A 26,871-nucleotide genomic window follows, 5' to 3' on the forward strand; every position below is an offset into this window, starting at 1 on the left:
TTAGAATACCTGTTCATTTGCAGCTGTTTCATTTATTTGATTGTGCAGATATTAGCTGATTGCTCTTTACTGTTTATATCAAAACAATAAAGAGCATGTTGTTTCAGTTCAGTGTCATTGCTGTGATTTAAGATGCAATACATACAACATCTAAACTTCTGGATGTTTAGGTGAGACTGCCAAGGTCACCCAGTAAGTCATTAAATCATGTCCCAGGAGAGTAGGCTCTCATACTTGATCTGACAAAGGTGTGAAGAAAGCTAAGTTAAGGCCTTTTAGGTTGACAGCTGTTCATGAATTGTTGAATCCGATAAGGCTAAAAGACAACACTCTCTCCAGAAACTTGTGGCCACTGATATATCTGGAGATATCTGAAGACAAGAGTATCCACATTTAGTCATACAATTATAATTTTTACAAATTGTTTTTTAAAAGAATTGAGAACAGTGCAGAACACCACCATACTATCAAAATTCATTGAACAACTGAAAGAAATTGAATTACATCAAGGGTACTTTTTTCAACAGGATGGATCCATTTACCACATGTCGCAGAAGCCCATAACTTTCATTGAGATTTCCTTAAAGAATACTTTCTCCAAGTACTTGTAGCCACCTGTAGTATCTGCTATATGCCCTGGAACATTAGATGACTTGAAACAGAACATTACATACAAAATCAGCAGTACTGACTAGGCAGTGCTCCATCAAACACACAAAAACACAGTATGGCACATTAAGCTACATCTTGAGGTGGACTGAAGACATAATCAGTACTTGATGTCAGTAAAGTAATCTTCCAAAGATACGCACACATTTAATAATGAATTAAACATTTGTAGCATTATTATAAAATAAACACAAAGGAAATCATGAGTTATATATGGCAGTACATTAACATCAGATTAGTATATTTCCAGCATTCCTTGTTAATTTACATGTAGTATCCAAATCGTGTGGCTTCTCATTTTCAAATGGAATTCAAGTATAAAAGCTAATCATAAATGTCATGGTCAGTCAACAGTTATTTGAATCTAGAAAAAAGTAAGAATAATTTGTCCTATATTATCAATTTTTCAAATGCCAGAGAGAATATCTGAGGGTTTATTTTCAATTTAAATTTATGATAAGTTTAATAATCAAAGCTGACTGTAAATATCTTCCTCTGTTCAAGAATTGTAATGTGTTGCAATTGGAGAAAAGAATAAAACTACATTCCCAAGTTTACAATTATGTTAAAAAAGTCATCTTTATGATGTCTACAAGTTTTGAATTATTTGTAAATTAATAGTAACCATCATATTGTAACAAGATCGGTATAGCGGGCCTGAGTAACCGATTCTTACTGATTATTATGAAAGTAATAATTAATATAATAATTGGAAGAACCCAGAAAGGGACAAAAAGGAGAACCCTTTTTGTTAAGTATAGGTCCGTTTAACAATCATCTTTTGTTACACTGCCCGCTAACACACAATGAACACTTGTTGTACAGTCAGAAGAGACCAAGTTTGGAATTCATGGAAACTAAAGTCTTGGTGAACCGTTCTTACACTTTGACTTGGGTCAGGTCTGATAAGTAAAGAGGCTAGCATCATAAATAGTCAGGATAAGATCAGCTGAAAGAGAATTCAATTAGAACCAATCTGCGAGACATTACGACATCAATCCCACAGGGGCAGTTCAGCGAGGAGAGGCTGCGAGTTGTGTGGGTTCGACAGAGTCCAGCGACACATTACAACGATGGTCCTGCAAGGAGAGTCCTGAATCCAGTTTGATATGAGTAAGGTGATGCTACGAGTAAATCCAAGTATACAATTAATACTATTGGCGAGTTACAATAAAACTATAAATGTATAAGTGAAAGCAATAATGCAATACACTTCAATCATAAACTGTTAGGGTAGACAGCAAAGGTATTTGCCAGTGAACGCTATAAGACTGTTTGTTAATACAAGACTAGTGGTTAAAAAGGGTTAAGACTAGTGGTTTCTTTTGTTAATATGTCTAGTTTTCTAATTTTCTACGTGGAATAAATTCCAAATGATTATTTATTTTGAACTCTGTCTTGTGTGTAATATTTATTTATTATTTACTAATGACATTTATCACTATTTGATGTGTAATATCTTATTGTTATTCTTTGCTGATTACGCTGTTATTATGTCATACATACTGTTTTAATTATGTATTATGTCATGCACTTTATTATGTATTTTTATGTTTGATTTGCTGTTATTGACATGTCATATTATTGTCGTTCACTACTATTATTATCCTGATTATTATTGTGGTTGTAATTATTATGTTAATATTTGTGTTAATTGTTTATTATTGTCACTTATTATTATCATTATTGTATTTATCACCATTTTTATAATTATTAATTTGACCTGGTTGTAATTTGAACATTTTAAACCAGTAAACTGTAATTATATACACATTATAAATGGTCAACCTCTCAATATCCTGATCGAGCCATGGAACATGCAACAATATACATTGTTACAACATCAATTTGTCAATTTATTTAACTCTTTTTTATTAACTTGTGCAATATGGTAGGTTGCAGCACTAAATAGGGGTAAAGTTCATGACTGTAGAAACTAAGGAACAATTCAGACAGTTGATGTAATCTGTTTGAATTTTTTAAATTGCACATTAACATCTAAGTTTATTGTAGAAAAATATAAGTGTAACATGACAAAGACAAAATACAGAATGCTCTTGAAGAATGTGAAAATGAAGATCCCTACTCTACAGTTTTCACAAATGCTCTTTACTTAAGCAATTCAAATATGAGATTTTTTACGATAACTCTATTCTCAGACCTGATGCAAAGTAACTAACTACACTTTATGATGATCTGCCTGCTCTCTGTACTTATGAACAATTAGGAATTCATAATTACCTGATGGAATTCTTTAAAGGACTGCAGCTAATGCCCTAATGTGGGTAGCAACCAAGTGATGAAGAAATGTGACAATATGAAAGTTACTAGTACAGTCAATTTGTATTTTTATTTGAAAATCCTTACCTACCGATTGATGTTTTTTCCATATGTTAGGGGTGATGAGGGAAGCTTAACTCCAGATTTTTAACATCCCCACTCCCATAAATTTTTGAAAACTCAAACATTTTTTGAAATACGTTTTTCTCTTAATCTATGCATTTTAGAGAAAGGTTTTTCAACATAAAAAATGTAGAGAACATTTTCCTCTACAATTAATGTCTTTGAAGTTATGCCGTATAATTTGAAATTGAAATACTAGGTGGCGCTGAAGTTGTAAAAAATGTGTTTTTTCGGTTTTTTACTGGAAAAAATTGTTTTTCGTCTGTATTGCATTTGGAAAAGGTTAATCTAAAAAAAAAACAGACAACTTTTATTTAAACAATTTTCTTGTACGACTTACCGTTTTGGAGCTGTAGCATGTGAAAGTGTGAAAATGTTGTGAATTGGGCAAGTATTCGAAACTGGTCTACTCGTTTACAACGTTTTTTACAGAGTTTTTGAGTTTTTCAAAAATCTATGGGAGGGGGATGTTAAAAATCTGGAGTTAAGCTTCCTCATCACCCGTAACGCATGGACAAAAGATCAATCGCTAGGTAGCACAAATTGGCCGGTATTCAGTTTTCAACTACAGCAAAATTACTACCTCTTTTGACTTTTTACCAAACAGTGACTACAGTGGTAACTATGCAGGTTGAGACCTGTCTAAACATGCGCTGCCTATCAGCATCACTGCCTATGATGATCATTCCATCATATTGCAGAACTTTCCTAGTGCCCTTTGTATACATGAATACAAGTTAAGTCCAACATTGCAACAAGAGAAAATAATTATTTTTATACTAAATAAATAAAATAATTTTCTAGGCAGTCAAAGTTAATTATTTAACAGCCTCATAATATTAACTACTGACAATTAATGGTAAATAGGAAATCAATTGTTTGTCATAACACAACTGATAATGAAAATAATTGAGTTCATCTCGTTGGTATTCTCCTCAGCAAGGTAGATCCAAAATACTCTACTTTGCACTTTTCTTCCTTTTTGAATCATTTGTTCTGCTCATATGGTTCATGAATTTGATTTTTTTTCCATATTTCTTACCATTTTGGATACAAGATAAAATCTGTTCCTTAATATATGCCTAAAACATAGCAAACCTAATAAGCAAATAAAATTTTATTATTTGATTTAGCACTTAGGTCTATGGAGCTTTATCAAATCCTGTGCTGCCCGATTCACAATGAGCAATTTTGCAGTTATCTGCTAACCTTTAAGTATGGTCACCTGGACTTCATCATGCATGAATGAATACAACAATAATTGTAATCTTGTATGCCAAAGATCATTAGTGAGCAGAATATAACCCACTAAATTTTGAAATTACAGCCTTTCTGTTTCCTTAAGAAGAAAGTACCACCAAACCTAATAAGTCCAATACATCAACCAACAAACTCAGTAAATTTTCAACACAACAGTTTACAGCAAAGACAATTTTTCATATAGATCTACAGTTGCTTGTACAGCCAGCCACACTCCCCAATTATACATTCCTGCAAATGACAAGGCTCTAGGTCAACCAAAATAGATTGAGTACGGAAAATTAATTAAAAGTTCAAATTTAAAAAACAGAATACAACAAACCTCTGATATATAACCCCATCCACTAACTTGACACTTAGAACCTTCACTAAACTGTGATCTTGAGATTTCAATTGACTTTAGTGTGCGAGAAAATTCTAGTTTATAATCAAGCTGAAACATTGAATTAATTTTTTGTAAAAACTCACTTAAAATGATAGGTAACTTAATATGGTAAACCAAGATTTTTTTTATATTTTAGTAACAATAAGTTTTTATTTTTCCTTACTCTTGCTTTCCCATTTATAAAAATCAGCAATAAGCCACTTTCTAAAAAAAAGGCCAGTAAATGATCTATAAGACATACACAAATAATTCAACAGAAGCACCAATTAATTGCGGTTCTAATAGCAAAAGAAAAAGAAGAAAAAACTTACCCGGAGTTAAATTTTATAAAATTTTCTGATAGAATTATGTTTTTAAAGTTTTTTTAATACCTATCTACTGCCTGTGAGCAAATGACAGATAAAGAGACATGGAAAAAATTGAATTGAATTGTTAATAAAGTAAAAAAAAATAATAATTAGCCTAAAACCGATATTAACATAAAGTTAGAAAAAAAATCAATATTTCAAAATGTTGGTTTTTGAAAAATATAGCTGCCACGGCTGATATTTTTCTCAACATATCTAAACCTAGACGCTGACTCACACTTATCTCGACTGCTCCCGCTTTGCGATGCTACAGCATATTTACAGTATCTTTATGTGTGTGTACTGTATGTACGAAGTGCTACCCAAAGGTTTGGGCTATTTTACCATAAAAATAAAATAGCTTACCATAACTTATAATTTCCACTGTCTCCTTCAAAGTAATCCTCTTGGGCATTGATACAGTGATCCCAGCGTTTTTCCCATGATTCCATGCATCCCTGGAAGTCTGCAGGTGTAAGTGTTCGAAGCACGTTCTGCATTTCTTCCTGAATCTCCTCAATTGTGTTAAAACGACAGCCTTTCAATTGAAATTTTATTTTCTGAATGAGAAAAAAGTTGCACGGGGCAAGATCAGGCGAATAGGGTGGGTGGGGAATCACTACCATCTTTTTGGATGCCAAGAAATTCCAAACGGCTAGCGATGTGTGCGTGGGCGCGTTGTCATGGTAAACAAATTATGTTGTTACCCCACAGATCTGAATTAATGCTTTCACGTAACCGCTTCTTAACTTCACAACAGAACATTCCATTGACAGTTTGACCAAGAGGAACAAATTCCTTATGGGTAATGCCTTTGATATCAAAAAAAAACAATCAACATGGACTTCACATTGCTGCGAACTTGGCATGCTTTTTTTGGCCGCGGTGAACTTGGCGACTTCCACTGCAACGACTGCTGCTTAGTTTCAGGGTTATACCCGTAGACCCATGTCTCATCACCGGTTATGATGTTGGAAATGAAGTTAGAGTCATCTCTTGCTGAATTTTTCAATTCACTACAGACAGCTATGCAATTTTGTTTCTGGTCGCTGTTCAACAGTCTCGGTACAAATTTTGCAGCAATGCGTCTCATGTTCAAATTGTCCGACAAGATGCATTGCACGGACCCATATGACATTTGTACGATTGCATAAACATCATGGATTGTTTGTCTATAATCTGCAACAATAGCCTCTCGCACTTTAGCGATGTTTTCTGGTGTTGCGCTTGTTGATGGTCTTCCTGAACGCTCATTATCATTGACTGTCGTTCGTCCATCTTTGAATCGTTTGTACCACAAAAAAGTTTTACTTTTACTCATAGCATTGTCACCAAATGCTTCCACAAGCATGCGATGGGTTTCTGCACCAGTTTTTTAAGCATGAAGCAAAATTTGATGCAGGTTCTTTGCTCTTTAAAATCTGCCATTTAGAACTTCGCCAAAGCAATGAAACACATTACACAACCGCACGAAAGTCAACAATGCAGCCTCTCACCATCATAGTTGTTGGAACACTGATTCACAAAGAGTACTGTTAGCCACATCTAGCGGTAGCAGATCATTCCAGCAATGGTTCGTGCATGAAATTCAAATTTCCTGAACGTTTGGGTAGCATCTCGTGTAATTAAGTGAAATAATTGAAATTGTGCCTTCATTGTGTATACTGTTCCGTTCATTGGCAAATCTCTTCATTTTGATTCTCGTCATTAAGTTTTTTTAACCTAGCGACTACTAAAATTTCTATCCCATACTAGGGCACGATATTGATTTTTAAAAGTAAAGCACTGTATGTGGATATTTTATGTACAATATACTATACTGTATTATATACTATATGTGGATATTTTATTTTACATACAATTTATAATTTTAATTTTTGACGATGATGTATTGACTTCAAAAGTGCTACAGTTGGTTGTATTTGGTAGTTTTGATTTTATAATTTTGTTATTCATTAAATTATAATAATTTAAAACAGTAAAAAAAATCTTTGATAATATTCAGTGTCCCATAAAGAAACTTTCAGGACATGTTCTTCTACTGGTGAAAATAATGAAAGTTTGTTTTTGAGTTACATCTAGTGAAAGATTTTGCCTATATTTCAGCTCTTCTAATAAAAAGAAGCCCTACGGTAATTTTTGGGACCCAACTTAAGGAATAAAATTGGTGGTTTCTTATGTAATTTGAGCTGGAAAATAGCATAAAACAGGTCCCAGAATTGTAACTCCAGTAGTTTTTAAGATATCCAACATAAAAAACATAATTCAGTGTCAAAAAACAAGCGTTTTTTAGGTTACTAGTGCAATAGCTTAGTTAAGTAACTAATAAATGCGAAAGAATTAGTAAACACTTGTAAAAAATTAATTCTGAGAAAATTAACGTAAATACAATAAAAAGTAAATAAATTTAAAAATTGATTTTTTTATTGAAGCAATAATATTCTTTCAGTAAACATTCTTTGTGTATCAGCGTTTACGAACACATTGGAAATGTGTTCGTTTTCTGTTGAATGCAAGAAACTTTATCCTTTCTGCCTACAGAAATTCAAAATTTGCGGCCAACAGATTATCCCCAAAGGTTATTCATCTGACACTGGCTTCTACAAAATGCTGATTAGTAAATTTAATTTCATTTACTGATAAAGCCAATTTTATGAGAAACTGAGTCTTCAATTCTAAAAATAGTCATTTATAGAGCTAAGACAATCCACATGGTACTGTGGAAACTAGTTTCCAACATAGATTTCTCATTAATGTTTGGTGTGGCATTACTTATGAAAAAATTCTGGGACCATTTGTTTTCAATGAAAACCTTATGGGATATACAAATATTCATTTCTTGAAAAATATTTTGCCAGCTTTTTTGCAGGATATACCCTTACAAACTAGACTGTACATTTTCCAGCATGATGGTGCAATGCCACATTTTTCTTTAATAGCTAGAAATCACTTGAATGCTAATTTCTTAAAATATACTGGACGTGGTGGACCAATCAACTGGCCACCATGATCACCTGACAACGCCATTAGATTACTTCATTTGGGGCCATCTGAAAATGATAGTATACAAACAAAACGTTAATATTAAAAGAGTTACTCATTAAAATACAAAATTCTATTGAATTTATACGAAATAATCCTGAGATGATATGGAAATCTGCCAGAAATATTTTATGTCAAGCAGTGTGCTGTGTACATTGCGAAGGAAGGAATTTCAAAAATTACTGTAAATAAGGTTTATTATTCTGTTATCTTTTATCATTTCATTTTTTTTGATTCACTAAATTAAGAATGTTTATAACATATAGAAAGAATAATATGATTTTCTGTCTATTTTTCATCAGCTTTGCTTCAATAAAAAACAGATTTTTAAAAGTTTCTATTTACTTTCTTATTGGATGTATTTACGTTAATTTTCTCAGAATTAAATTCATTACAAGTTTTTTTACTAAATTTTTTGCACTTATTAGTCATTTAACTAAGCTATTGTACCACAAACCTACAAAAAAACTGTTTTCAACACCAAAATTTGTATTTTATGTAGGATATCTTAAAAACTACTGTAGTTATAGTTCTGGGACCTTTTATCCTATCTCCCAGCTCAAATTACTTAAAAACCACCAACTTTACTTCATAATTTGGGTCCAAAAGATTACAGTAGGGCTTCTTTTTATTAGAAGAGCTGAAACCAGGGCGAAATCTTTGGCTAGCTGTAACTTGAAAACAAAGCTTTTCCAGACCTATGTTTACAAGTACTTTTTTCATTATTTTTACCAGTAGAACATATTCTGAAAGTTTCTCATGGGACACTCTGTATATATATATATAAAGTCCATCCCTTCTAAAACTGAAAGAAGTGATTTTTCTGGAAAATGCAAAGAAGTTAAGTTTTCTAAGCATATCACAGTTGGTATATAATTTTATTTATATATAAATGAAATGAAATTCAACCTTACCAACAATTTGTCTGCGTTCTCTTTTCCAGCACTTATGGTCGTTCAACCATCCTCAGGAAAAGTTATTCAATTTGAGATCATTAAAATTAAAGTAAGTAGAATGTAAATTTATAAAATGTTAAAATCACAACAACTGGTAGTCAGAGTATAAAGTTAGTCATATGTTCCATCGAAAAATAGAGACCCTGTCAAAATAATCTAATTCTGGTCGACTGGAAATTAATGAGATCATCGTTCACAGGAAGCATATGGTTTACAATAAAATTGTTTTCATTTCTTTTTATCATTACCGAGGAGTTGAAAAGATTTTGAAAGAATTTAGGACCAGGTAGAGCTTAAAGGTCATTTTAGGAACAAAGCAAGCACTTTTAGGAAAAATATTTCAAAAGACTTACATACTTTTGTGCATATAATGAAATTCATAGTTAAAAAGTATGTTCCTTTTAGAAAAATGAAGAATCAGTCTCGCCAACCCACTAACGGTCAGAATCGGAAGCTGATAATATCACCAAAGGAGAAAAGATAAGTGGTTACTATTGTAAATTTTTGTTTGTTTTGTAAATGTTTTTCGTGATAAAAAGAGTTTTTTAAAGGAATTCAGGACTAGTTAAAGTTCGAAGGTCACTATGAGGTTAGATGGTACTATATGGAAAAATGTTTCAGACAAGACTTACGTCTTTGTTCCTAGAATAAAAATCCGCAGTGAAAAATATGTGTCCCATTTAAAAAAATTAACTTCCAGTCTAGTTAGCCTACTTCCAGTAAAAACCGAAGATTGTAATATGGCCAAATGGTAGGCGCTCCGACTCGATCAAATTTTTTTGTATTTTCCAGAAAAATCACGTCCTTCAATTTTAGAAGGATGGATGGGTGGCCTAGGACATCTGATATATGTCCATATATATATATATATATATATATATAGAGTGTTTCTAAAATGGTGGGCTGGCTACTACACCTTTTCGGATTCTACTTGTAAAACTAAACAAAAAATATACTTAGGAAAAATGGCAATTTCCCCTTTGTTCTCCCACTGTTCGCCATTTTATTATTTTTGTATAAAGATTTATATCTCAAGTTTGGATAGATGAATCACATTAATATTTGGTAAACATCTTGGTAATAAAGTTTTAAAATTAGCAAAAAATCAGGACTTAAATACCTTTGCAAATTACAAAACAACGACAATGTTTATCTTTCAATCCGTTATATTTCCATAAATATTAGTTTTATCAAAATTTATGTTTTTCTAAAGTATTAAGTCTTTTATTTTGAACAAAATGAGGGATTATTTTTTTAAATCAGTTGACAAATAGTCGATTTATGGGAGGAAATTTATGTAATTTTGTGTCATAATTATTAAATCCATTATTGTGAAAAAATTACTACCTAATTTCATATTAATTTACAATACCAGAATTAGCAATAAATAAAAACAATATTTAATTGAATTGATTGTAAAGTTATGGACATGAAAACAGACACAAAATTATAACATCAATTTTCTGCCATACTTAGGCTGTTTGTTAATGATTTAAAAAAATAAAATGTCATTTTGTTAAAAATAAATGGCTTAACATTTTACCATAACATAAATTTTGATAAAACTAATATTTATGGAGATAGAAAAGATTGAAAAATAAACAAGGCTGCCATTTTGAAATTTGTAAAGGCATTTAAGTCCTGATTTTTTACTAATTTTAAAACTTTATTATCAACATGCTTACTAAATATTCATCTGATTCCTCTATTTGAACTTGGGATATACATTTTTACACAGAAATAACAAAATGGTGGACAGGGGGAGAACAAAGGAGAAAATTACATTTTTCCTAAGGATATTTTTTGTTTAGTTTTACAAGTAGAATCTTACCAATATAGTCAGCCCACTATTTTAGAAACATTATATGTGTATATACCAACCGTACGAGATGCCAGCCTGAAGATAAATATTGAAAAAAAAATTTTTTTTTAAACATATATATTTTACTAATACAGTAATTGTTACATTGATTAAAACAAATTAATAATTCTTCTAATTTACATAAATGCTTGATAATATTTAATAATTATACGAAACTAAAGATTACAAAAAAAATATATATACTTCATTCACTTATAGCATAAAATAGGAAAAAAATCTTTTATAGACACCACATGACCTCCATGTACACCTATTAAATTACATATACACATTTTTTTTTAAATGAAAAGTACATAAAATGTTATATCATTAATAACTTCTGATATTTTTTCATATTTTTTTTTAATTGTTATTGTTGAATTATTATCTATCGTAAAACTTTTTTGCAATCAGAGTTAATAAATAAATAAATAAATATATTTAAATTTAAAAAAATGTTAAAAAAAGAAAAGGGAGATGGAGTCTCACATTCGAACCGATTTGCCTTAACACCCTTGTAAGATCCAAATTTTCATTAATTAAAATTTTATTTGGCTATAACTCTGAAACCAATGAAAATAAGTATCACTTATGAAATATCGTTGAAAAGCTTTCAATGAGGGCTTAGGACTTATTATTGCAGTTAAGAGAAAGTCCAAAATTCAGATTTTTTTGGCTTTTGAGCTTTTTTGGACACTTTTAGTTCAGTCAGTTGCAATCAAAAAAGAAGATGGCAACTAGATGTTACAACAGTCCTAAATCCAAAATTTCAACATCCTACAACTAATCGTTTTTGAGTTATGTGAGATACATAAGTACGTATATATGTATATACAGACATCATGCCAAAACTAGTCAAAATGGATTCACGGATGGTCAAAATGTATATTTCCATTAAAATCTGAAATTTTTTGTGATTATAATACTAGCTTTACGTAATACAAGGAAGTAAAAATACTGTGCAGAATTAAGTAATAATAATTATAATTCACATAGTAAACACACTAATATATCAAAACTTTTTCAATATTAAAAAATAAGTTCATTTCATTTTTTTAAATAATTTTATTTGAAATTTTCAAAAGAAAAATAGTTCATGTACCAATATTCACTTACCATATAAAAAGACAAATTGTTACTTTCAAATTTATATTCTGAGAGAAATTTCAGAATTAAATTTTCTACAAGTTTTGTTTAAAAGTTTTATGTGTTTATAATCCATTTAGCAAAGTTATTGCAAGAGTTTTTTACTCTAATTGAGTGATTTGTTTTCACCCCAGATTTCTCAAAATTTACCAGATACAGTTCTGGGCCTATTTTAATCAATTTTTTAGGTCAAAAACCATAATAAATCACTAATTATGCTTCTTAATTAATGTCCTACAAATTTCAGTACGATCTCAATTCACTGGAGTGGCTGAAAGCCGAGCAAACTCACTAACTTGCAAAGCATTTTAGGACATATGTTTATATGAACTTTTTCCATTACTTTCATGAGTAGAATAAGTTATGAAAGTCATGTGAGAACTTCATGATACATTCTGTATATAACTGAAAGAGTATATGATTGAAATAACTATTGCTTTCTATCGAAAACAAATCTACTGAAAACAATTTTTTTTCACTACATTTCATTGTCATGATCAATGAAAGAGTATGTAAAATTTTTGCTATTAGAGCATGTTCTAATTTTTGAATTGTGTTATTTCTCAACCAGATTAGATTTATTGTGTAATTTTATACTTGTCTTTAATACTGTTACAAATACCTCTAAAATACCAATATCATTTAGAAGAGTAACGTTATCATAGCTTGGATGAATACTTATCCTTCTTACTGGCACTACAGATCCAGATTTACTTTTCAAGAGGACAGCTCCACCAAAAACACTCATTTCACTTGGTGACTTACTACAAAAAAATAAAAATAACTTTTATAAAATTAATAACTCATATATTACACACACAATAAATTTTTGCAACTTATTTGAAGATATCTTTCAAAACAGAAAATGAAAAGTAGGTATTTCAGTAAAAACAAAAAAAAAAAAAGTATTAAAATATCACATGGACATAAGTATCTCTGATACCAATGTGAGTGCCTGATTACAAATCTTTATGTAATATATCAAAGTATGCGTGCAACTAACAATGTCCACTTAAAACTCAAAAACTGCTGGGCTGATCCAAAATACTAAAATTTGAAGATAATTTTTACCATAATTTTTCCAAGATTATCAATTTTTGTGAAAGACATAAAACTTGAGCAAAGAGAACTACTACCTATTTTATAGCATAATTTTTCATGTAATATTATGTAAAATTATGTTCTGTAAGAACTATAAGATTCAATCGAGTATAATTTAAAATTCTGACTAGCAATATGATTTTTTGCCTAATCTACTAACAAGTAATTTTTCACAGCTAGCATTATATACACACTGTATGCAAAATTAGAGTTGTCTGTAAACTGTTAAGATGTATTTTATTTTTATCTGATATAATTGTATTCCATGCAACACTTAACTGAAAAAGCATTTATTTGAATGCTTTGTTTATTTAGATTTATCCTCATCCCCTCTTGATGGAAAGAAAATAGATTTTTTCTATTTAATTGCTCTGCATTGACTATGAGAATGTTTTTAATAATAATAAAACAACTTTTTTAATAATTATCAGGGATTACTAAAAAGAGGTGCTGAGAACATAAGAACTAAAAATATGTTTTAATCTACCAGAGCTGTCCTGCTAACTTTTCTGCTAAACCAATCATTTACTAACAAAAGGTTTACTTTAAATTAATTAAGGTCTTTTGAGGCTAGTTATCCATTCCTTTTCCTCAGTGGATGATATTGTTTTTGTCAATAAAACTCACCTTAAAAAAGTTAAATACACCTTAGCGTGTAATATATATGTAATTGAATAATATTCAATCTAGGTATGTTAAGTCATTTAATATGTCATTTTTGTCAAATTTTGTGTTTAAATATTTCATGGTACTCAAGTCCATTGTAATGTTTGTTTTTATGTGCTATGTGTAACATTTGCATGTTCTGGTTAACACCTTTGTATGTATCCTCTGTCTCCTGATCCTATGAAATGATTTGAAACTTTTATTCTGTTGTGTATAATGCTTATATGAGTATATGTTTTTTTATATCTGAGATGAATGAAAAATCTATTCATACAAAAACCAAGATGTTAACAGACTAGAAAAATGTGAAATTTAAAAAAAAATATGTAATTTAATAAAAGCATCGTATTAAGTGAACAAATCAAAAGACTAAAAAAATAGTTGATTATGTACATTAGGGAGTTTCCTAATTGATGTAAGTATGGCACCATTAACAACACTTCAAAAAGCCTTAGGAAGGAAATTATATTAATTTGAAAGTAAGAATATATTTTGAAGTATCACATTTTATCCTGTTGTTCAGTAAAAACATATCTTGGAATTTCTCTATAAACAGTTTAAGAAAAAAAGGTGATATCAGATACACGCACTAATAACACTAACTCTGGAAAATGTGTTCTAAATTTTAATATAATGGATATAACTAACATATAGAAGAAATGTAAAAAAAAATGTATCAAGCTTTGTGAATCACTAGAGAAATAGAATACATGCTTATATGAACATAAATGTATTAAAAATAACAATACCAAATGACAAAACTTGACAAGAAACTTCATCCTTAAACTAATGTTTAATTTTATTTAGAGTTAGAATTTGGTTTCCTTTTTTGTCATCAGTCTCTCGACTGGTTTCATGAACTCATCAATTCTATTCTGTTCTTATTTATAGCCTTGATTATCTGTCTCATATATTCTAATCTCTGTTTTCCTTTACATTTAGCCTTGGAGTATCCATATAGAACCAAATTCAAAACCTCGGATGCCTTAAGCCTTCTTTTTACAGCATTCTGCCACAAACTTCTCTATAGTGTAATTTGATTGAAATCTTTGATTTCATATCAAACTACTGAGAATTTTCAACATCTAAAAACCTTTATTTTTTCCTAAGTTCCCTATTGTCCACATTTTGTGCCATAAAGCATTACTTTGCTAATATTTGAAACTTTTTTCTCATTTCCAACTGTAAGTTTGATAGTAGATTTCTTTTCTAAATAAAATTTCTCCTGATAAATAAAATCCTGTTATGTCTAATACATTGTGTTCAATTATTTTATTTAATATTACCATCCTTTTTTGATATATTTTATTATGTGGATTTTACTTCTTTTTACTCCCAGCAACGAATCCAAACCATTCATTACTTATAATTCGTTTTTATTTTCAGTTATAATAACAATAAAAAACAACAGTAAATCTTACGATTACAGTCCATGGAACACGTATTGTAATTCTACTCTCAAATTTGTCTTTTATTTTATTTTTTTTTTTTACTACAACGTGTAGCAAAAGTTAATCTGATTTCTAAAGCCTTGATTTTTTTTAATTAATGAACATATTAGCTAGCAGTAAATAATAAGATACATGACTGAATATGATATTTTAATAACAATTTTCACAAATGCACAATATAATTTCCTCTGGATGCATGGCATAAATCTATGTGATAGTTAAATTCATCTCATTCTTGAGCAACCATGTTGGTTGTTATTGCAGCCAGTGCTGTTATTATGCAATTTCACAGTTCATCCACAGTTGCTGGGAAAGGGGGCACTGAAATGGAGTCTTCATAAACCCTCACAAGAAAAAAATTACAGATATTGAAATTGAGCAACCTTGGAGGCCAGTGATGAAATGCCAATTAGGCAGGCCCCTTACGGTCTATCCATTCTTATGGAAGCTCCTCATTAAGAAATGCTTGAATTTTCAGATGCCAGTGGTCTGTCCTGCTGAAAAATAAATTCATCAGAATCTGTAACTGTGGAAAAGCCAGTTCTGCACCATTTTCAATTATAAGATTCCTAAAACAATGTTTTCATAAAATAAAGTACAAACCATAAATCTTTTCAAGGGAAACGGTGCAGAGAAAATTGACTTTTGGAGTGTCTCCATGCTCAACTGTTGCATATAGCAGCTCTGATCCCCATATCCCTAAATTGTGGCTGTTCGCTTTTCTATTTAATTAGAATGTGACTTAGCTGGTAAGACGGATGGAATTTCCTGGACTACAAACACAGGTTGTGCTCAATGTATTTGTCCAACACAAACGGGGGGAGGCTGACCTGCAGATTTTCCTTTACACAACATCCTACTTCTGGAAATTGTTGGTGCCAATCTCAAATGCTCTGAGCTTAGATATTGCTCATGAAAATCGCGCTGTACAGTTGTCAGACTCACAATTGTTAAAATGGAGAATGCAGTACTTTCTGTTGTGGGGGTCATCCTTTTGATGCAGGCTGATGGGAGAATGTCATAAGGACAGCACCTCTCAGCAACCAAGTGGAGCTCTACAACCCCTTTTCGTATATTCTGTATGATTTTTTCATTAGCGATGAACAGCTGCAGAGTTACAAGTCTTTTGAAATCAGATGACTGTTTCTGATATAATCTGTTACATTCCATTTTATTTTTTAAATTAACTCAATTATAGATTACCAAATAATTTTCTTAAGAAGTTAAGGTGCATGTAAGATTAATTTTTCTTCAACTTTCTTTCTAAAATTAATTTACGAGTCAAAATTGTTTTTCACATTTTTTGCGTTTTCCACATCCAAATGGGTCTTCACCTAGTAGTCATTCCAACTTATCATTTTAGTCATCTATAAATTGTTGTAATTAATAACTTGGAAAGCAGATGTTAAATTTATTATGATGGTAAGTTGTTTGGTTTCTACTTGTAAATCCTACTGCTTTATTCTTCTTTACATATTTTAGAAGTCTGTTGAAATAGAATCATGCTAAAGGGTTTCCTAGTTTCCCAGCTGTGGTGAAGACTGGAAGATGTCATAACCAAGGTTTTGAAGATGACCGCTACGAGGTATTGAAGATGACATAAGGGCTAGGTATGGAGGAGGTGGCATGACGATTATAACCATCACATGGAGGGTGTCTTCCCCTATGGGGTCAGGATGACCTCAAAGTGTCACTTACTATGCACAACTCCATGTAATTCTAGGTCAGCGGGAGAACAAAATGATCTATGATTGATGCCATTCAGTACAGCAACCATCAATAACTATGTGCTATTTTAAACATAACACTAACTGTGAGTATTAGTCCTGAAAATTAAATGAACCATAAATATTTTTTGCTTAGGATAGAATTCTACTGTGTACATGTTTATAATTCTACCAACACACAGAATTATTTTACACTGCATGAATTTTGAAAGTTCTAAAATATTTTTTAGAAATTTATTGCTACACATTTAGAAATTTACTTATTCAAAATAAAAATTTGAAAAACAAAATTAAAGTATTTTCTCCCAGATAAGTAGTTTATATCATAGTGTTCATACAAAATTTTATAACATTTTAATTTCACAGCAGTATCAGCTATATTGCATAACTGTCTAATTTCATCATATGATGTATGCAATATATCATAATTCAATTTCATAAATAATAATGAACTTAAGTTGAAAATCCTACTCTATGAATCATGAGACCTTGCCGTTGGTGAGGGGGCTTGAGTGCTCAGGGATACAGAGTAGCTGGACCAAAGGTGCAACCATATCGAAGAGGTATCTGTTGAGAGCCAGACTAAGGAATGATTCCTGAAAGAGGGCAGCAGCTCTTTCAGTAGTTGTTAGGGGCGTGAGTCAGAATGACTTAAACGGCCATATCAACAACACTCAGTCCTCTGCGTAATGTGCAGCTGAAAGCAATGGAAAACTGTAGCTGCTTTTTTTTCCAAGAAAATGTAACTCTCTTCATTTTCATATAGCAGTGATGGAGGCATCTTCCTTGGTAAAATATTCCGGAGGGAAACTAGTCCCCCGTTCGGATCTCCGGGTGGGGACTACTAAGGAAGGGGTCACCAGAAAATTAAAAAATAACATTCTACGAGTCGGAGCGTGGAATGTTAGAAGTTTAAAAAAGGTTGGTAGGCTAGAAAATTTAAAAAGGGAAATGGATAGGTATAAGTAAAAAAGATAAGGTAGAAAATGTAGAAGTAGAATGGGAGAATGTTAAAAAGGAAATTCTTAAAACAGCAGAAGCAAACTTAGGCGGAATAAAGAGAACTGGCAGAAAACCTTGGGTTTCAGACGATATATTGCAGCTGATGGATGAACGTAGAAAATATAAGAATGCTAGTGATGAAGAAAGTAAAAGGAACTATCGGCAATTAAGAAATGCTATAAATAGGAAGTGCAAACTGGCGAAAGAAGAGTGGATTAAAGAAAAGTGTTCAGAAGTGGAAAGAGAAATGAACATTGATAAAATAGACGGAGCATACAGGAAAGTTAAGGAAAATTTTGGGGTACATAAATTAAAATCTAATAATGTGTTAAACAAAGATGGTACACCAATATATAATACGAAAGGTAAAGTCGATAGATGGGTGGAATATATTGAAGAGTTATACGGAGGAAATGAATTAGAAAATGGTTTTATAGAGGAAGAAGAGGAAGTTGAGGAGGATGAAATGGAAGAAACAATACTGAGATCTGAATTTAAGAGAGCATTAAAAGATTTAAATGGCAGAAAGGCTCCTGGAATAGACGGAATACCAGTAGAATTACAGCGCAGTGCAGGTGAGGAAGCGATTGATAGATTATACAAACTGGTGTGTAATATTTATGAAAAAGGGGAAGTTCTGTCATACTTCAAAAAGAATGTTATAGTCATGATACCAAAGAGAGCAGGAGCAGATAAATGTGAAGAATACAGAACAATTAGTTTAACTAGTCATGCATCAAAAATCTTAACTAAAATTCTATACAGAAGAATTGAGAGGAGAGTGGAAGAAGTGATAGGTGAAGACCAATTTGATTTCAGGAAAAGTATAGGGACAAGGGAAGCAATTTTAGGCCTCAGATTAATAGTAGAAGGAAGATTAAAGAAAAACAAACCAACATACTAGGCGTTTATAGACCTAGAAAAGGCTTTCGATAACGTAGATTGGAATAAAATGTTCAGCATTTTAAAAAAATTAGGGTTCAAATACAGAGATAGCAGAACAATTGCTAACATGTACAGGAACCAAACAGCAACAATAACAATTGAAGAACATAAGAAAGAAGCCCTAATAAGAAAGGGAGTCCGACAAGGATGTTCCCTATCTCCATTACTTTTTAATCTTTACATGGAACTTGCAGTTAATGATGTTAAAGAACAATTTAGATTCGGAGTAACAGTACAAGGTGAAAAGATAAAGATGCTACGATTTGCTGATGATATAGTAATTCTAGCCGAGAGTAAAAAGGATTTAGAAGAAACAATGAACGGCATAGATGAAGTCCTACGCAAGAACTATCGCATGAAAATAAACAAGAACAAAACAAAAGTAATGAAATGTAGTAGAAATGACCACTGAATGTGAAAACAGGAGGAGAAATGATTATGGAGGTAGAAGAATTTTGTTATTTGGGAAGTAGAATTACTAAAGATGGACGAAGCAGGAGCGATATAAAATGACGAATAGCACAAGCGAAACAAGCCTTCAGTAAGAAATGTAATTTGTTTACATCAAAAATTAATTTAAATGTCAGGAAAAGATTTTTGAAAGTATATGTTTGAAGTGTCGCTTTATATGGAAGTGAAACTTGGACAATCGGAGTATCTGAGAAGAAAAGATTAGAAGCTTTTGAAATGTGGTGCTATAGGAGAATGTTAAAAATCAGATGGGTGGATAAAGTGACAAATGAAGAGGTATTCCGACAAATAGATGAAGAAAGAAGCATTTGGAAAATATAGTTAAAAGAAGAGACAGACTTATAGGCCACATACTAAGGCATCCCGGAATAGTTGCTTTAATATTGGAAGGACAGGTAGAAGGGAAAAATTGTGTAGGCAGGCCACATTTGGAATATGTAAAACAATTTGTTAGGGATGTAGGATGTAGAGGGTATACTGAAATGAAACGACTAGCACTAGATAGGAAATCTTGGAGAGCTGCATCAAACCAGTCAAATGACTGAAGACAAAAAAAAAAGTTGAAACTAAAAATCAAACAAATATTTTATGAGATTAATAAATAATATTTTTCTTTTAAACATAAAATATGCAAATTTTTATCACAACTCACTTCTCTAAACAATGTCCTGCAGTCAGAATGAACAATTCTGAAATTATAGTTCCACCACAAAAATGTCTATCCAATTCTCTAAGAGATACCTGAAAATTTTAAAAACATTCAAAATCTGAAATATACTGAAAATACTCAAAAATGAGTAGGGCAATTCACCCTATACTAGCCAACAGCTTAGCTATATATAAAAAAAAAGTACAATAGAAAATCTACTGATTTTCTATTGTACAAAAGTCGAACAAATTTAAAATTAAGATAACAACTTGAATAAAGGAAATAAGTAATAAAACATAAAACAAAAAAATAAATGTTTAATGCTTGCTCTTAACCTTATTTACAAATAAATTATAGTTATATGTGTTTGGCAAGATATAACAGGATTATAAATAGAACAATGAATCAATCTCCTTCTATTTTATATTGATTTATATTACATCAATGATGATAATATTGCACATTCTTAACTCCATCTGATAGAAGTTACTATTTACTTATTTCTAAGTCACTAAAGGTCACTCGCAAAGGCAAGAAGTAAGCTGAAAAAATTAAAATCTCATGAACTTCAGCAGCAAAGTGTAAATTTCCATCTTCTACTAAATCTCTGTAAAATCCCCAAAAAGAGGTTATGGTTTATAGAGCTGAGCATCTAAATTTCAAAGATTTATAGGAAAAGAATGTTCCTCCCACTTACCATAACGCTGTCATACAAAGATTTCTTCTTTTACATTTATTTAGATTTGAAGGCACAAACATTATACAAGAAAAACAATGCGATGAGTTATCAGCAATACTACAATTCTTAAGCGCATTAGGAAATAATTTCAAAAATATTAACAAACAATCTGAATTTTTACTTATTCATAAAAATTAATTACATTCCATGAATACTGCAGATCCTGCCAGCATTTGCAAAAAAGGTTACAGCATAAAAATTCTCACTATTACTGATGTGAAAATTAGTAATTTGTTGAAGTTTTAATTAAAACTGGAATGTTTTTTCAAAAGACATTCAAAACCAAACCTAACTCATTGCTCTGTCTAATACAAATGAAGGAAACAGATTGCATCATTACTACACACAACTGGTACCTTCCATTAGTAAATTTTTATTTAAATTTAGTGTGAATTGTAGATTAACTCTAGTTGAGAAAGAAAAAACCAATGATTTTTCCGATTTTTAACAAATAAAAGGCAAACGCATCCTAGTCTATTTTGATTTGTTCAATACACAATTGTTCACATTCCTCAAAAATTTAAATGTATATTTTTTATTTCAAGCATGCACATGAAAATATCAATTGAATTGAACACAACAAAAGATGGTTTATTGTATTTGATCAGCTTTGAAGTAACTACAGTGTATCAAGATCAACCCAAAGATAGTAACTAATGGTATTTTTTCATTTCTTAAGTGTTTCAGCATTGAACAAATTTTACCTGCATGGGATCTACCTTAAAGAGTAAAGATTTAGAAAGAATAAAGTTTCTCATAGAATAGGCAAATGAACAAAACATATATTATGGTTCGTGAAAAGTAGAATCCATATATAAAGGCAAATCAAAAAACCAAGTAATTAAGTGTCGCTGAAAGATCCTAGTTTAAATATTTAGAGATCATTCAACAATAAAATGAAGAAAGCACACATAAAAGGGGCACTCCCTCATACAAATTGCAAAAAGCAGTGGTCTGAGTGTAAAAAATATTTCCCATCTACTGCTTAGTTTTCATCCTGAAGTTCTTTTTTTAAATTATACTAATAGATTTTAAATAAATTTTTTAAAATTTTATTGCATTATTATTCAATCTGTGTTGCTACTGCTGTTGCTGCTACTACTACTGCATTGACTGCTGAAAGGGGTTACTCTTTTGGCAGTTACCTTTTTTTTTTGAGGAAAGAGTAACTCCTTTCCACAAAAAAGAAAAATTTCTTTCCCAATCCTGTTAAAAATTCTAGTGATACTGTTTGTAGACTAGTCTTGCCACAACAGATCATCCAAAAATAGACTTGTCAAGGGCTATTAAAGAAACACAACATGACAAGGGTGTAAAGAACCCTTGCCACTTAAAAAACATTTAAAACTATCACACTAAAATCACTTGTAAAAATATATTAAAACACTTAAAAAAGGTCAAACCATTTCTATGAAATATTGTCAACATAATGAAAATAAATTCAAATGTCAAACAATATAAATTAAATACGGTTTTTTTAATTAAGATTCTTCACATATTCAAAAAACCTATCTCAATCATTAATTCTACTGCCGAGGTTGGGGGTGTCCCAATCATAGATCTTGCCTGGGTTCCCTCAGTCAGCCGCCTTCCACAAATTTAACCTGGGCCAGGGTGTCAGGTACTGCCTGACCCACAATACCGACATCCCAGGGCTCACACTTATCAGTAAGCTCCAATACCTTTACCCGTAGGACAACTATTGGGTGCACTGTGGGTGGTTGTTGGGTATGCTGACAACATTAGGCTACTTGTTGCAGACCATGTCTAACTGCGGCTCAGCCAAGCGATGCATATTGTCAGCGCCTGACTGGACAACCATGAGTTGTCTCTAGCCGTCAGCAAGACGGAGACTGTGGTTCTAATGAAGAAGTGTATTGACACTTCTTCCTCTTCCGGGTCAGGGATGAGGTTGTCGAGACCTTGGTATGAGAGGATTGACCAAAAACTCAGCTTTGCTGAGCAGCTTTAGGGAGCCACTGACAAAGCCACAAGAGCCATAACTGCTCTCAGCTGGCTCATGGCAAATACCGGCAAACCGAAGGCCAGCAGACGGTAACTACTGATGTCCACGGTGCATTCTGTCATCCTGTTATATGGGGCGGAAGTGTGGGCCCAGATGTTAAAATTCAAGAAAAACTGGAAGCAGTGGTCAGATGCAACGAACCATTGCCTTGTGAGCCACTTCCACGCATCAGACGGTTTCCCAGCCTGCCGTTCTGGTGGTTGCTGGCATCATACCCATTGCTTTTTTGGCAAGCGAGCCCCAAGCCCTATAGAAGGCAATGGGCAGGTGAAGGCTGGGAGACCACTGTTGGGGAGGAACAGACTTGCACGTTCCTCATCTAGTAAGAGACCTGTGACCCCAAGGCCAAAGGACGAAGGACTGCAAGGCTTATCCCTCTGGTCAGACCATGGACAGAGCAGCAGCATGGAGAGGTGGTACTACATAACAGAGTTTTTAACGACTCACGGGTACTTCTGCATTTATATCCATGCCATAGGGAAAGCGCCATCCCCCAGCTGCCTCTTTGGCGCCAATGTATGGGACTACACCAAGCACATCGTTTTCAAAGGTGCTCGGTAGGCAGTAGATCAAGGGACACTAGAGGTGGATCTCAGAGCCCCCACAACGTGGATGCAATGATGGTCTGTGATCTGAACAGCTGAAAGAGCATGGCCAAATTCATCAGAGGCATTTTCAGGACAAAAATAACGACCTGGATAGTCCTGAGCAAGGTGAAAATTAAGTAGCGGCTATTCAGGCTAGGATAGGAGGACTTGGCCTGAAGCAATCTGTAAAACAGTTCCAGGTTAAGTCCTGGTAGAAAGAAGGTGGTTTTAGTCGTTAGTCTGCTAATGGACACAATGGAAGCCAGACAGTCCAAGTGTAAATGCATTTCCACCTCTCTCCCAGAAAAAAAAACATTTATTACTATTATTATAATTGGACATATTTACTGAAGGCTTATAAAGTGAATTTTCTAAATACCATATTCAGAATTTTTGGAAATAAATTACACAATATTTGATATTTTATTAACGTTTACAAACAGATAATTGAATAAGTAATTTAAAAAAGAATGTATAAAATTGAACTACAGTAATATAATAAGAAATAAAATAATACAAAATAATGTATTATGAAATGACATTTTTTAAAAGATACTGTGATAATTACTAAACAATAGTGTAAAGAATTACAGTTTTGTACCATCTGGTCTAATATGACTCTGAGACAGTGTAGGAACCTTTTACATAAGGTAATTAAGGGTTGAAGAATGGTATACCTGATAAGGAATGTCGCCTTCAGTTACAGGATATCCACCTACAATTAATGATGATCCATGTTTATCCAGTAATCTTTTAATTTTTATATTTTCTTGAGATAAAACTTTTCCTGAAACAAAAGGAATAAATCATATTTAATTATCACCTCAATAAAACCTTTTTTTAAAATATAATTATGCATATAACATACTCAAGTCAACATTCTTTAAAATAAAAACAACAGAAAAACTGTTTAATAGCATAAACTGAAACTTTCTGACGTTTAAGTTGGCACCTGTGATATAGAAAATATCAGCTGTTTGAAAAGAATTTTTATTATTGTAACTTTTTTGTTTATTTCAAAATGTCAGTTCTGCTTGAGACAAGTACAATGGAAGAACAGCATAATGAGATAAATTTGTATTATCTAAAAAAGTGATTGATTAGTTGAATGAACTGAAAATAGATTAGTTATTTAATAATTAAATTAGCTAAACGTGATTGCTTTTTATTAAGGTTTAAAACCTGCAGAAATTCACTATGGGATGTTAAAAAGCTATGGGAAAAAGTGTAACAGTCAAAATTTTTGTAAGTTGATTTTTTTTTGTCTTCAGTCATTTGACTGGTTTGATGCAGCTCTCCCAGATTCCTTATCTAGTGCCAGTCGTTTCATTTCAGTATACCCCCTACATCCTACAGCTCTAACAATTTGTTTTACATATTCCAAACATTGCCTGCCTGCACAATTTTATCCTTCTACCTGTCCCTCCAATATTAAAGCAACTATTCCAGGATGCCTTAATATGTGGCCTATAAATCTGTCTCTTCTTTTAACTATATTTTTCCAAATGCTTCTTCATCGATTTGCCGCAACACCTCTTCATTTGTCACTTTATCCAGCCATCTGATTTTTAACATTCTCCTGTAGCACCAGATTTCAAAAGCTTCTAATCTTTTCTTCTCAGGTACTCTGAAAATCCAAGTTTCACTTCCATATAAAGCGACGCTCCAAACAGATTACTTTCATGCAATTAATTAGTTTATTTTCATGTGGTAGTTCTTGCGTAGGGCTTCATCCATGCTGTTCATTGTTCCTTCAAAATCCTTTTTACTGTCAGCTAGAATTACTATATCATCAGCAAATCATAGCATCTATATCTTTTCACCTTTAACTGTTAATCCAGATCTAAATTGTTCTTTAACATCATTAACTGCTAGTTCTATGTAAAGATTAAAAAGTAACGGAGATAGGGAACATCCTTGTCGGACTCCCTTTCTTATTACGGCTTCTTTCTTATGTTCTTCAGTTATTACTGTTGCTGTTTGGTTCCTGTAAATGTTAGCAATTGTTCTTCTATCTCTGTATTTGAAACCTAATTTTTTTTTAAATGTTGAACAATTTATTCCAGTCTACGTTATCGAATGCCTTTTCTAGGCCTATAAATGCCAAGTACATTGGTTTATTTTTCTTTAATCTTCCTTCTACTATTAATCTGAGGCTTAAAATTGCTTCCTTTGTCCCTATTCTTTTTCTAAAACCAAACTGGTTTTCTCCTAACACTTCTTCCAGTCTCCTCTCAATTCTTCTGTAAAGAATTCTAGTTAAGATTTTTGATGCATGGCTTGTTAAGCTAATTGTTCTGTATTCTTCACATTTATCTGCTCCTGCTCTCTTTGATATCATGACTATAACATTCTTTTTGAAGTATGACAGAACTTCCCCTTTTTCATAAATATTATACATCAGTTTGTATAATCTATTAATCGCTTCCTCACCGGCACTGCGCAGTAACTCTACAGGTATTCCATCTAGTCCAGGAGCCTTTCTGCCATTCAAATCGTTTAATGCTCTCTTAAACTCAGATCTCAGTATTGTTTCTCCTCTTTCATCCTCCTCAACTTCCTCTTCTTCCTCTATAAAACCATTTTCTAATTTATTTCCTCCGTATAACTCTTCAATATATTTCACCCACCTATTGATTTTGCCTTTCGTATTATAAATCAGTGTACCATCTTTGTTTAACACATTATAAGATTTTAATTTATGTACCCCAAAATTTTCCTTAACTTTCCTGTATGCTCAGTCTATTTTACCAATATTCATTTCTCTTACCACTTCTGAACACTTTTTTTTAATCTACTCTTCTTTTGCTAGTTTGCTCTTCCTGTTTATAGTATTTCTTAATTGTCGATAGTTCCTTTTACTTGCTTCAGCACTAGCATATTTTCTACGTTCAAAATCTAAGGTTTTCTACCAGTTCTCTTTCTTCTGCCTACGTTCGCTTCTGCTGACTTAGGAATTTCCTTTTTAACATTCTCCCATTCTTCTTCTACCTTTTCTACCTTATCTTTTTTCCTCCTCTATGAATCATGAGACCTTGCCGTTGGTGAGGGGGCTTGAGTGCTCAGGGATACAGAGTAGCTGGACCGAAGGTGCAACCATATCGGAGAGGTATCTGTTGAGAGCCAGACTAAGGAATGATTCCTGAAAGAGGGCAGCAGCTCTTTCAGTAGTTGTTAGGGGCGTGAGTCACAATGACTTAAATGGCCGTATAAACATCACTCAGTCCTCTGAGTACTGCGCAGCTGAAAGCAATGGAAAACTACAGCTGCTTTTTTTCCAAGAAAATGTGGCTCTCTGCATTTTCACATAGCAATAATGGAGGTGCCTTCCTTGGTAAAATATTCCGGAGGTAAAATAGTCCCCCGTTCAGATCTCCGGGTGGGGACTACTAAGGAAGGGGTCAACAGAAAATTAAAAAATAACATTCTACGAGTCGG

General features: G+C 32.2%; 1 protein-coding gene across 1 annotated transcript in view; it reads right to left on the reverse strand.

The window, feature by feature from the left end:
• Positions 1-201: 201 nt before the first annotated feature.
• The window catches only part of LOC142330477 (trypsin 3A1-like), a 34,245-nt gene continuing 7,575 nt past the window's right edge, over positions 202-26,871 (reverse strand). The window contains exons 2-6 of the mRNA XM_075375741.1: positions 24,111-24,220; positions 20,085-20,173; positions 12,692-12,833; positions 4,655-4,765; positions 202-371 (exon numbers count right to left, since the gene is read on the reverse strand). Coding sequence (XP_075231856.1) covers positions 276-371; positions 4,655-4,765; positions 12,692-12,833; positions 20,085-20,173; positions 24,111-24,220 — 548 coding nt within the window. The 3' untranslated portion in view covers positions 202-275. The remainder of the gene's footprint in view (positions 372-4,654; positions 4,766-12,691; positions 12,834-20,084; positions 20,174-24,110; positions 24,221-26,871) is intronic.

The sequence above is a fragment of the Lycorma delicatula genome, chromosome 9, assembly GCF_047948215.1.
Source record: "Lycorma delicatula isolate Av1 chromosome 9, ASM4794821v1, whole genome shotgun sequence".
NCBI lineage: Eukaryota > Metazoa > Arthropoda > Insecta > Hemiptera > Fulgoridae > Lycorma > Lycorma delicatula.